At 41.2% G+C, this 13,150-nt stretch overlaps 1 protein-coding gene across 1 annotated transcript in view; it reads right to left on the reverse strand.

Moving 5' to 3' along the window:
• LOC145659476 (NACHT, LRR and PYD domains-containing protein 3-like) overlaps positions 1–10,257 on the reverse strand; it is a 30,874-nt gene extending 20,617 nt beyond the window's left edge. The window contains exons 1-6 of the mRNA XM_081722241.1: positions 10,164–10,257; positions 6,240–6,344; positions 5,941–6,126; positions 2,809–2,863; positions 2,151–2,355; positions 1–1,259 (exon numbers count right to left, since the gene is read on the reverse strand). The exon at positions 1–1,259 is cut by the window's left edge and continues 542 nt beyond it. Coding sequence (XP_081578367.1) covers positions 1–1,259; positions 2,151–2,355; positions 2,809–2,863; positions 5,941–6,126; positions 6,240–6,289 — 1,755 coding nt within the window. The 5' untranslated portion in view covers positions 6,290–6,344; positions 10,164–10,257. The remainder of the gene's footprint in view (positions 1,260–2,150; positions 2,356–2,808; positions 2,864–5,940; positions 6,127–6,239; positions 6,345–10,163) is intronic.
• Positions 10,258–13,150: the final 2,893 nt, after the last annotated feature.

The raw sequence follows: 13,150 nt of genomic DNA on the forward strand, positions 1-13,150 counted from the left end.
AATAAACACATATACAGCAGCCAGAAACTCCTGAACACTCAGATGTACAAAGCTGAACACCTTCCCCAGTTGTAGCTCAAACTCCTCTCTGAAGATCTGAGTGCACATTCCTGAATACACTGTCATTTCTCTTTCTATGCTACTGTTTCTCAGGTCTTCCTCATAGAAGATCAGGTTGCCCTTTTCTAGCTGTTGGAAAGCCAGTTTTCCTAGTGCCAAAACATGTTTTCTCCTGTGACATGGGTGAGTGGGACCTTTTTGTCCTTTCATACTTTGTCCATACTTTTGATCCTTGTGTCTGAGCTGAAAGATCAGGAAGTGTGTGAACATCTGAGTCAGAGTCTTGGGGATCTCTCCACTCTCTGCTTCACCCAACATTCTCTCTAAAACAGTGGCTGCAATCCAACAGAAGACTGGAATGTGGCACATGATGTAGAGGCTTTTTGACGACTTCATGTGTGTGATGATTCTATTGGCCAGGCCCTGATCACTGATTCTTTTCCTAAAATATTCCTCTTTCTGTGGTTCACTGAACCCTCTTACCTCTGTTACCTGGTCAACACACTCAGGAGGGATCTGATTGGCTGCTGCTGGTCGAGAGGTTATCCAGAGGAAAGCAGAGGGAAGCAGATTCCCCTTGATGAGGTTTGTCAGCAGCACATCCACTGAGGTTGACTCTAATACATCCCACAATCTCTCATTGTTCTGGAAATCTAGAGGAAGTCTACACTCATCCAGACCATCAAAGATGAACATAATTTTGTAGCTGGCATAATGTTTAGGTTTTAATTCACATGTTTCTGGGAAAAAGCGATGAAGAAGCTCCACCAGACTAAACTTTTTCTCCTTCATCAAATTCAGCTCCCTAAAAGGAAGTGGGAATATGAAGAGAACATCCTGATTTATGTTTCCTTCAGACCAGTCCAGTATGAACTTCTGCACAGAGACTGTTTTGCCAATTCCAGCCACTCCTTTAGTCAGCACAGTTCTGATGGCTTTGTCTTGTCCTGGTAAGGGTCTAAAGATGTCACTGCATTTGATGGATGTCTCCTGTGTTGCTGGTCTCCTGGATGCTGCCTCAATCTGTCTCACCTCATGCTCATTATTAACCTTTCCACTCCCTCCCTCTGTGATGTAGAGCTCTGTGTAGATCTCATTCAGAAGTGCTGTGGTTCCCTGCTGTGAGATTCCTTCATGAATCTTCTGACATTTGTCCCTCAGTTTGGATTTGAGCTTTCTGTTGCAAGCAGGGCCAAGTTCTGATAAAAGAGGAAGACAACAGAACGACAACATGACAACATGCTAATCTCTTTTAGATTCAGATTCATTCATAAAAGACTCATTACAGGAGTTACAGGAAAAGAGATAAATATATTGTTATAAATAACAATTTAAATAAATAAATAATTGTTTATTCCTGCTAGATTGGGCATGAAACTTCCAGTGGTAAATCTTAGTCAATTCAGGGACTGACAGCCTTAGATTTCAAGATTTCAATGGACATTGTATTATACATTGTTTTGTTGATAATATTTACTGGTTATCAATAACACTGAATGGTGAGTAGTTAGAAACCAGCTGAGGTTCCACCACACACACAAGGAGTGTGGGGGGGAAACAACCTGTGATCTGTGAGATAGGACCTGTGTTCTAATGTGATCTGTGAGATAGGACCTGTGTTCCAATCTCAGTTCCAAAGAATAAAGTGACACTTTATTTTAAGTGATCCTTTTAACATTAAGTGTCTGACCACTTGAACTATTCCACTTGTGAGTAAACCTGATTGCAATTGTATCCAAACTCTCATATGATTCATTCATGAACATATACTTGGATACTTGGGGGGGGTGTATGTGGACATAGAAAAAAAAAATTAACATCTGCCAGTGATTTGTGGTCAAATCTCCTTGGTCAAATTAAATCTCAGCCCTAAAGAATAACAATGCATCCTCAAAACTTCAGCATTCTGCAAACACATGACACATAGTCCAGCAGTTAATGTACTGTACCAACAATCAGAAGGCTGTTGGGCACATGAGCAAGACCATTAACCCTCAATTGCTTGAATTGTACTCACAATTGTAAGTATTTATTTTCCTTCATTAAAAGCACCTGCTAAATGTAATAATGTCATGACCCAGAGCTCTTACTGGTCAGTAGTGTGTTAGCGAGGTCTTTCTGGTTCATCTTCCTCAGGAAGTGCAGTGTGATCTCCAGAGCCCCCTCTCTGACACTGCTCTGATCCTCCTCATCCTCCACCTGTCTCTCAGTACATGCTGGGTAATCTGAGCTCAGTAGATTCTTAAATCTCTTCAGCTCATTCTTCACCAGAGAGATGATTTTGTCCTCCAGCTCCTGAATAAACATTATCAGTAAAACTAGTGTCATATACAGATCTTTTTAACACAGGATAATCAATTAAACAGAAGAGAGGACTGAACTGAGTGGGATTGGGTGGTCATGTGCACATTATGGTTTATAAAAGAACATAAGCATCACATTAACTGAGCTGTATCTTAAAGTTTAAATGTTAGTTAATTTTAGAAAGTTAGAATAGTTTGTGAAGTTTGAGTTTCGTTCATTATCAGTTAAATTACAAAAAGCCATTAAAGTAAAGCATGAACCAGTAAACCACAGAGTCTCATCATGATCTGTGATCCACACACTCTAATGATAAAGACCCTTCCCCCTCACACACACACACACACACTTACACACACACACACACACACACACACACACACACACACACTCTCACTCACACACACACACACACACACACACACACACACACACACACACACACACCTTGAACACTGACTCCAGCTTTTCTTTAGAAATGTTTACAGGCTTCTTCTGGTCACTGTGGACAAACAAAACAAAGACTTTAATGGATAATCTACAGTTTATAAACATGAATCCAAGTTAAATTCATGGTTGTGTACATGATGCTGATGATGATGTGATACATGGCTTCAACCCAAACACTGTACTGACAGTAGAGCAGAATAACCAGAGAAGCTGCCCCTGGCCCTCACTCTGGTGATGTAGAATAATGTTTATGTGAATGGTGCTTCACCAGATAATGGGAAATGAACACAAGAAAATGAACACTGGAACATAAACAATTATATGCACTCCATCCACACAGAACAGAGGGCACCAGAACAAAAAGAGAGAGAGAGAGAGAGAGAGAGAGAGAGAGAGAGAGAGAGAGAGAGAGAGAGAGAGAGAGAGGTGTAACAGAGCGGCTGTGGGGCAGCAGGCAGGATAATCAGGGGTGAAGCCTAACAGGCTGTGGACACTATCAGAACTATCAGATACTGACCAAGAACCAGGGTAATAAAGAAAGCTGTTACTCTAACAGTTCTCTGTGTGTGTGTGTGTGTGTGTGTGTGTGTGTGTGTGTGTGTGTGACATTATTCTACTTTCCAAAGATTGGGTGTATTGTATTTATATTCTGTGTCCCAAACCTGTTATGTAATACTCAGTGTTCATGCTGGAATCCTTCTCTCTGTAACAGATGAGTAAAGTGTTTTCTCTGGTCTAGATGGTGGTGTGATTCTGGAGAGTTTTGTCCATCCTGTGACTGAGGGAGATCCTCTGACTCTACACTGTTTACTTCACCCCACTATCACATCACACCTCACAGTTGATTTACATAAAGATGGATCACTCATCCAGACCCAGACTGCAGGAGAAATGACCATCCGTACTGTCTCAAAGTCAGATGAGGGTGTCTACTACTGTAAACACCCAGAGAGAGGAGAGTCACCACACAGCTGGGTCTCAGGGGTCAGAAAACAGTTAATTTAAATGTTTCTTAACAATCAGTTTAAAAGAGGGAACAGATCAAACATGTAACAAATAATTTTGTAATTAATGTGCTTTGTTCAGTTCCCATGAGTTCAGCTGGTGATTCCTCCTCTCTTGGCCTGGTTGGTTTGGCTGTGGGACTGAGTTTGGTCCTGTTCCTCATCTTACTGACCCTGCTGTGGTGCTACAAAACCAACACAGGTCTGAGATCAGCAGCAGATCATTTATGAATACTTTAAATGTTATGTGTTCGTATGATACACATCATGAAACCTGTTTACAGTATTAAACACGTTTCGTTTATTTCCATGTTGCCCTGGTGCAGAATCTCTGTGTCACTGTACTGGGAACCAGTCACACATCAATCAGACATCAGATCAGACCCAGAGAGAGTCAGGAAGTGAGGGGTGTCAGTCACACCACTGCACACTGCTCAGACCATGAACCACTAACAACATTCCTTATTAACAAATAAAGCTTTAACTTCTCTAAGCCAATTTAACTCATCTTTTCATCATCTCTCATCTTTTCATTTTTGTGATTTGTTCCATACTGTGTCCAATAATCTTTCAGTTTGGTAGTTACGATTTATTTTTCTTTTAAAGCCAAAAACTGCCCACATCTATGACAGATGCTAGGGTTTCTAAAGATCAAATCATTCTTTAAAAACATTTTTTGACTTCTTCTTTTGTGATGGTTTTGAACAGTAGGAGATGGGAAATGATTCTTGCAGATTGTGTCAGTGAGGCTGTACCATCTTTGTGGTTAGAAAGGTGAAGGAATGTTCCTTCCCTCTGACATTGTGTGGTATGGCTAGGGGTCTCCAGTACCACAGACTCCACAGCAAAGTTACATGCCTGGCTGGAGTTAACTGATATGGGATACTAGCTAAATTTCCCCTTTCTGCAATGTCTCTATTACCCCAGTCTGTCTGTGTCCTGTGTGGTTCTTTATTGCCCCAGTCTGTCTGTGTCCTGTGTGGTTCTTTATTGCCCCAGTCTGTCTGTGTCCTGTGTAGTTCTTTATTACCCCAGTCTGTCTGTCTCTTGTGTGGTTCTCTATTACCCCAGTCTGTCTGTGTCCTGTGTGATTCTTTATTACCCCAGTCTGTCTGTGTCCTGTGCGGTTCTTTATTACCCCAGTCTGTCTGTGTCCTGTGTGGTTCTTTATTGCCCCAGTCTGTCTGTGTCCTGTGTAGTTCTTTATTACCCCAGTCTGTCTGTCTCCTGTGTGGTTCTCTATTACCCCAGTCTGTCTGTGTTCTGTGCGATTCTTTATTACTCCAGTCTGTCTGTGACCTGTATGGTTTTTTATTACCCCAGTCTGTCTGTGTCCTGTGTGGTTTTTTTATTACTCCAGTCTGTCTGTGTCCTGTGTGGTTCTTCCTGTTATGACAGTGAGTCCTGTGGCCTAATAAATGTCCTCTGCAATTGTATCCTGACGTCTCATCCACCTGCATGTACCACAGCTTCTAAAACTAATGACACCAGAACCACCATTATTGTTTTATTAGTGTCAGTCTCACAGAACTGGACTGTCCCACCTGTTCAGGTAAGCAGGACCTCCTAGATGGACCCAAACACATTTGAGGTGGAACAGGGAAGGGGACAAAAGAGGTAAAACACAACTGAACAGGAAACCAACAACTGAGAGGGTTTGACCTGAAGGAGTGGGTGAGCAAGACCACACTGTTCTACCCCCTACACTACTGGGAAGAAGGAGTGAGGAGTGATGGGAGTGATGGGAGTGATGGGAGTGATGGGGTGTGAAGGGAGTGAAGAAGTGAAGGGAGTGAAGGGGAGTGGTGGGAGTGAAGGAGTGAAGGGAGTGAAGGAGTGAAGGGGAGTGCTTGGTGGAGACATAACAGGTGTTTTTACTGTTTAATAGTATGAACAAACAAAAGAGTTCAGCAGTGAAGGGATGTTTAAGGGCCAGAAAACCCTCAGCCACTTCTGATGAAAAACAGTGTCTGGTCCAACCTTATTAGTTTGACCTGTAGAATGGTGACATTGTTTACTGGGGTATTATTGTTGTAATATTGGGGGAACTTCACTCCCTCATACACTGTCAGGAAGACATCTATCCCACTTATGAAAGAATCTGAGTGTGTAATGTGTCACTCACTGTAGGACTGAGGTCACAGGTCCACTGCTGAGGTCAGGAGCATTATCCATGGACCAGTCACTCTTCATAGACACACAGCTGGGTGCTGGAGGTGATTCACTCTTCATAGACACACAGCTGGGTGCTGGAGGTGATTCACTCTTCATAGACACACAGCTGGGTGCTGGAGGCTCTGCTCTCTTTACCCTGATGAAGATGAGGAAAGTGTTGAGTAATTACATCCTTCACTACATCTCATTTATCCTGAATATTCCCTCTTCCTGTTTCCTCAGATTAAGTGCTGATGGAAAGCTCCTCACCGTGGGTCAGAGGTTCCTCCTCCACTGCTGGAGTTATGAGGCTCCATCATGGAGTTGTTCCTCTTCACACACACACACACAGCTGGACACTGGAGATGCTGCTACCTGTCAACAGTTCATACACACAGAGTGAATGCCTGACAAAACTCACATTAACATATAAAAAAATAAAAAGCATGATGTCAAACATGAAACATGAAGTAAAAAATAATATAAAAATACAGACATATAAAATAAAATAAATAAAGTAACACAGTGTGTAATACATGTGGATGAGGACATCTTATGTTATTATATATATGTGCATGTTTACATATATGGTACTCAGATACTGTAACAGCCCGTATATGTGCACTCTGTTTTAAAGCACAGGCAACTTGACCATCAACAGCTAAAGCATTAATTAACCCCACATATCCAGCATCGAGTACTTAACACACCCAAAGAAATTCAAATATAAATTCATCATCATATTTACATTGAATTAATTTATTCTGTTTCTTGTTGCATTAACATTCTGTCACTGTTACTTTTGTGTTCAGCTGAAATAGTGATACTGACCCTGTCAACATGTCTGTCTGCTATATGCCCTTAATCAGTGTATATTAGTAGTTCACTACATTTACAGTACACTATAGGTGTGGTATCTTTGTCCTTAATCAGTGTACATCAATAGTTTACTACATTTACAGTACACTATAGGTGGTGGTATCTTTGTCCTTAATCAGTGTACATCAGTAGTTCACTACATTTACAGTACACTATAGGTGGTGGTATCTTTGTCCTTAATCAGTGTACATCAATAGTTTACTACATTTACAGTACACTATAGGTGGTGGTACCTTTGTCCTTAATCAGTGTACATCAGTAGTTCACTACATTTACAGTACACTATAGGTGGTGGTATCTTTGTTCTTAATCAGTGTACATCAGTAGTTCACTACATTTACAGTACACTATAGGTGGTGGTGGGAAAAGTGACATTTTGTGAAACATTGAGATGTTCAAAGCAGTTGTGTTGAAAATTGTTTCAAGGTTTCAGAATACTGTAGTAGACTACTGTAGGGAACTGGGATGACTGGTTGGCTTTATACTTTGTTCAACCTGGTGTGTTGGCTAGAACTAGACTTAAAGCCATACTGAGTTCAAAGGTGTAATAAAGGCATGGACTTTGATGTTACAGAACTGTAAAGAATATTATATAATGCTATGAGATCAAGTCTGTGTCACCAATCTGTGGTCTATGACACAAATACAGATATGACTTTAAATGTCAATATTGTTTGTAAATGACAACATTCACAATAACAGAAAAAGGTTTACACAGTCAATTATAACGGCGATACTACGATCAATATAACAGGTACTTGGGTGCCATCTAGCGGCGACTCTCTGGAACTGCTTCAATGACTAGATAAACAAAGAAATGCAGTGGCCATGACTAAAATTTAAATGACTGATTTAACCTCCCAAACCCAAGGACTAATAGACAAAGAAAGTACAGCTGATATGAAACACAGCATTACCAGAGGAGAAATACACTAAAACGTGAAAGTGAAACTAAACCTATACAGAGAGCACACGGAGTGACGTGTCTGCTCATTAGTAACTGTAAACGTCAACTAGGGCGTGGCCATACAGATGAACACACACACAGAGACAAAGGGAGATGTTTAGGGGGAGGGGCTGTTTTTGGGCTGTGGCCCCGAAACCAATGCCGAACAGCGAGGCAGGAGGACCGAGCGATCCGACATGGGCCAGCGCAAGCAGCACAGCAGGGGGAAGGACAGGGACCAGGACGACAACAGACACACTGACAGGGACAGGCACTGACATAAAGGGGACAAAGTGACTGGCACAGACAGCGTGACGGGGACAGACAGTGAGAGGGACGGGCTCTTGTAATCTGCAGACGTGGTGTCGCTGACCGAGGGAGGGTCCCTATGGAGGACCTCCTCCACTGTTATGGGAGCCTCCCCACGGTCGAACTCCGAGTCCATCCGCAGACTAACATCGTTGCACTCCCCATTCCTCTCATAATCCGCACAGCCCTCATGCTAGTCCATGGAGGGGTAGTAGAACCCTGTGGAGTCTGACTCCGAGTACTGGACCTCATTGTATCAGTCCCGGTAGTCTGGAGTGGGTTCGTAGAACTCTGCAGAGTCCAGTCCAGGACCATACTCAGGGCCCTCCAAGATCCTCCAGTGGCAATTTCGCCTGGTAAAAGGGTACAGAGCCCAAGAGTATGGAGGGTTTCCATCCAAGGGCGTTTACACCCTTTCTTCCCCTTCTTCTTACTTCTCATCCCAGGCATCCTTCGACAGTCAATGTTTCTGTCACGATGAGGACTTAGAGCAGGAGGTGGGGACGAGTTACGCAAAACTGAAACATACGTGTAACAGTGAGCAGTAAGGAGGTGGACGCAGAGAAGAGCGAGATCTACTATGAGTAAATCCAAAATCAGAGTCACTAAGGCAGTCCAGGGTCAAAGAGCCGACACGAAGAGTACGGGGATACATGATTACAAGACAAGGGCTAGGATACACGAAGGTAAACAGGAGAAGCAGGCTATAACAGACTAGGAAACACGAATGCTAAACAAAACAGGTTAACAAAAACAAAGGCTTTGAAACACAGATTCAAGTAAACACACAAGCACCAATTCAAAATGAAAGTAAACAACAACAATGAACAGCCAAAAACTAAGGGAACAAGGCAGCTTATTTATGAATATACATGAATATATAAATACATGAACTTAAGCTAGAAATGAGGGACAGGTGTAAGCAATCATAGGAGGGGCAGAGAAAATGAAACTAAGGCATGGAACTAAAATACACATGACAGGGAAAACGCAGAACACGGAAGCTGGGAGGGACTGATCATGACAATACATTTATTTACATAAAACAACAAAGACAGCATGCAGGCTATGAGTATTAAACATCGACAACAATCACACTTAGACAAATGACGTATATACAGGCACACTAATGATACACACCGAGGAGTTGGTGTGGAACACATACAGATGAACACACACACACACACACACACACACACACACACACACACACACACATACACAGAGACATTTGGGCAGGGGGGTATCATGACAGTGTGGATATACAGCACATCACTCCTGTCAGTAAACCAGAGAATCTCTCTCTACATACACTTTCTATATATTAATGTCACTATATCTATCCTAACTACTGCTCACTGGATGTCTCTCACTAGCCTATCAGTCAATATGTCCCATCAATAACCTTCTATCTAGACAACAATGAATCTCTCAGTCTCTCAAATTCTCTCTTCTCACAAAACCCTTAAAGTTTGGGTGTGTTTTCTTGACTTATAAGCCTTCATAGAGTTTGTGACTGAGACAGATGTGTGCTCAGGTTTGTTTCAGACACTGTCAGTCAAAGACAGGAGCGGCAGGTTCTGTATCACACCTCTAAAAACACAAGCTTCGTTTAGCCGTGGTCACGTGACATGGCCGTTTTGACCCACACTTCGTATCAGTGTTTCAAAACGCTGCGCTTCAGAAACTCGAAACAAGCGTAGAAACATCAGTGTTGACCGTCCCCTCCCAAACTATAATTAATAATGCAGCTAATGAACTATACAGGGAATCTGAACTTGAGTTTAGGCCAGAAGAGTTTCAACTGGGACCATTTGAAAATATCACTGACTAACTAAGACTTGAAATCGAGTTTTACAATAACTGACAATATATATCTGGCCCCTTTAAATTATTTTAAATATAGCTATGCAATCGTACTGGGCGTTAGGACTTTAATCTTGAGATTTAATCCGCCTTTGGGTTGACCTACGAATTAACCTAAACAGAACTATGTACTTACAAAACATATTGCTTTAAACTGCACCGACATCGCATTTTTACAAATGGAATGAACTTACCGTGAAATATTTTTAAACGCGCGTATCTTCAACCCGCTCAACCTTCAACAACGCCAACTGTTCAGAAAATACTTTCGTTTTCTTGAGAAAGGCGAGACTACAGGAACACCTGTGGGTAAATGGAGGGCGGAGCACATGTCAATCATTTTCGACTGAACACAATTACACAACCGATTTCTTATAATAGTCATTTTTATTAAGCCAATCAGCAGACAAAGTTAGCTGTCCTTAATTTTGCTGCAGCGAATCATACACTAGTCTATACAGCCAATGGATTCACAGTCCCGCCTACACGGACTTGTTTTGCGGCTGCGCTGACAGTAAATCTCCACTATGTCCGCACGTTGAAACACGTCGGAACTTAACAAACCACTTTGTAGCTCTAACTTACAGATGACTGTAATTTAGAGTGTGTGGACGTCCATAGCATGTTGTGCGTATGACAAAAAAAGAATCTGCTGAATGGTTGAATGCTGGGCGCGGGCGCGTGTGTTTGTTTGTTTGTTTGTTTCAAGTATTGTGGAAAAATAATTTATTTGTTTACCTGTATTTGGTAAACCTATATCAGAAAACTACATGATGTATAGAACACAGCCTAACAGTAAAAGAATAGCAGTAAATGTGTGTTAGCATTGCAAGTTGACAGTTGATCATTTACATTTTATATTAAATAAATGCCATGCAGAGGACATAAAGATAAAAGACAACAGTAAGAATAAAGAACAGCTGGATCACTGGCAGTGCTCTTTCATTAAAAGAAGGAACCAAACTTGTTCCTCATCATATGAAAACTAGATTAAAATATTAAGTGAGCTATTTACGCGAGTGTTACGAATATGGAAAGCCAAAGTGGTCAAAATACACTTCAAATGAAAGGCGGTTTGTTTGTAAAACGGCGGAAAAAAGCGGCATTTTGTACGTTTTATGTCGCAAAGTACGTCATTCTTTTTCTCTGTTTTTATGGTTTACGGTTTTTGCGGCATATTTTACAGCATAGAGAAAAATAACACAGTTTGTATGTCAGTTTAAAACGCTGTAAAAAGCACCACTTTAAGTGTTCCTTGCTTCAGGTCTTGTGGACGATAAGCATCGAGACTATTTTCTCTCCTGGCTCCAAGATGGTGGAATGAACTCCCATTCGCTGTCTGGGCAGCAGAGTCCCTTGCAGTCTTCAAACACAGCTTCACAGCTTCAGTCACCCATCTATTTGCAGAATATTTAAAGGAAAACTGACACTGCTCCCTTATTGACTTATTGTACTTATTGTACAATAATGTACTTATTACATTACATTATTACAGTATATTAATGTACAATGTACTTATTGTAAGGTGTTGTTTATTATGTTGTTCAACAAACTCTAGCACATTATTTATAGCACTTATCATGGTTTAAGGTAGACCTTATGTATTTTGTACTTCTAGGTATCAGCATTCATCCCTGTATTCTAGTTCACTGGTATGTTTGATTCTAACTTACTGTACTGTAGTAGGATATATTCTATGAGTAAACGACAAAGCACTTTTGTAAGTCGCTCTGGATAAGAGCGTCTGCTAAATTCCATAAATGTAAATAAACAAAGGTGATCAAAAATAAATGAAAAACTACTCATAAACAAACAAAAAAAAGAACAAATTAAACAAAATAAACACTTGATAAAGCTCCTCCCTCGTTTCTCCTGCTCCTTTTTATTAAAACCCATCCACTGCATTCATGAGACTGCTGAACACGTAGGCCACACCTCCAAAACTGAGGCACAAAGGACCCCTCAGATGAACAATTTGTTCTGGCCATACATCAAGGGATACCTGGACTTGGCTGCCACAAGGGGCTCAAGCCAGTACTGCCACAGTGCCTGCGTTAGGTTGTCCCAGTGCACACCCGGGATCCTACCCGTCCTCGGTCACATGCCTTCCTCAACTGACCATCGTCACTCACTCATCACTCACATCCAGTAATACCGTTATCAACACCAATGTTCTCAGCTAATTAATTGCATAATGACTCTAATTTGGACAATACTCTTGTAATAGAACCATCAGGAGCAGTATTGTTTGGAATAAGTGTACAACATAACTCAACAAACATAACACAAACACCTCTCGTTCAGCCAACAGCATATCCAAAACCACATCATTTTTCCAAGTCAATATTGAGGAGGCTTGTAATTGTTCAGCCTTAGCTGACAAAGCATCATAGGTGTACTTAATAAATCATTGTTGATTGTAATAAATATAGTTGATTCAGTCAACATTCTTATTAACCCACCAAAACAAGGAAGACTCAAAACCTGCTTCAGTCTGATTTCTAGACTTAAATTCATCTGGTACTCCCATAGAAACCCAATGACATCTATGCATATTTTATCATCTCAGTTACCTAATACCACAGCACGCTTTTGAATTGGATCAGTTTGGATTCCCTGTGTTTCAATCAATAAATTACTTTAGCAATCTGCCTGAAAGTTGCCAAGAAGTGCTCACTGTCATCATCTGGAGTTAAGGGATGCAGTTTGGGCTCTGAAGCCCAGTGCTACTGTCTGCTCTTCATCACCTCCTATCTGAACACTGACTCCTTCTTCAGCATCATCCTCACTCTGTCCTTGCTGGTCCTCCTGCTGCTGCAGCTGTCAGACCTGCTGCTGAAGGTTCCTCCATCACTGTTCTTGTCCTGAGCTGTCTGCCATTCCCTTGCTTCTCAGTATCATATCCCACCTTTTCAAATGCCAGTATCGCACCAAATAATTCCAGCTACTCTTTGTGATTTGCCCAAAAATATTTATGGCAACACTTTGTGAGTAACAGTAACACTTCTGACACCACTTGTAATGGTCTGGTGGAAAAGAACCTTAGTTACATTCCAAGTGGATACAAAAGAAAATGTGTTTATTGGCTCCTAGTGCAAAAAAAAAAAAAAAAAAAAATCAAACAGAAATATTCAAAAAGGAAAATTTAGTATTTACAAGTATTTACACTAAATAACACTTT

Source organism: Electrophorus electricus, chromosome 1 (assembly GCF_041902795.1).
Source record: "Electrophorus electricus isolate QZ-2024a chromosome 1, ASM4190279v1, whole genome shotgun sequence".
NCBI classification, from domain to species: domain Eukaryota; kingdom Metazoa; phylum Chordata; class Actinopteri; order Gymnotiformes; family Gymnotidae; genus Electrophorus; species Electrophorus electricus.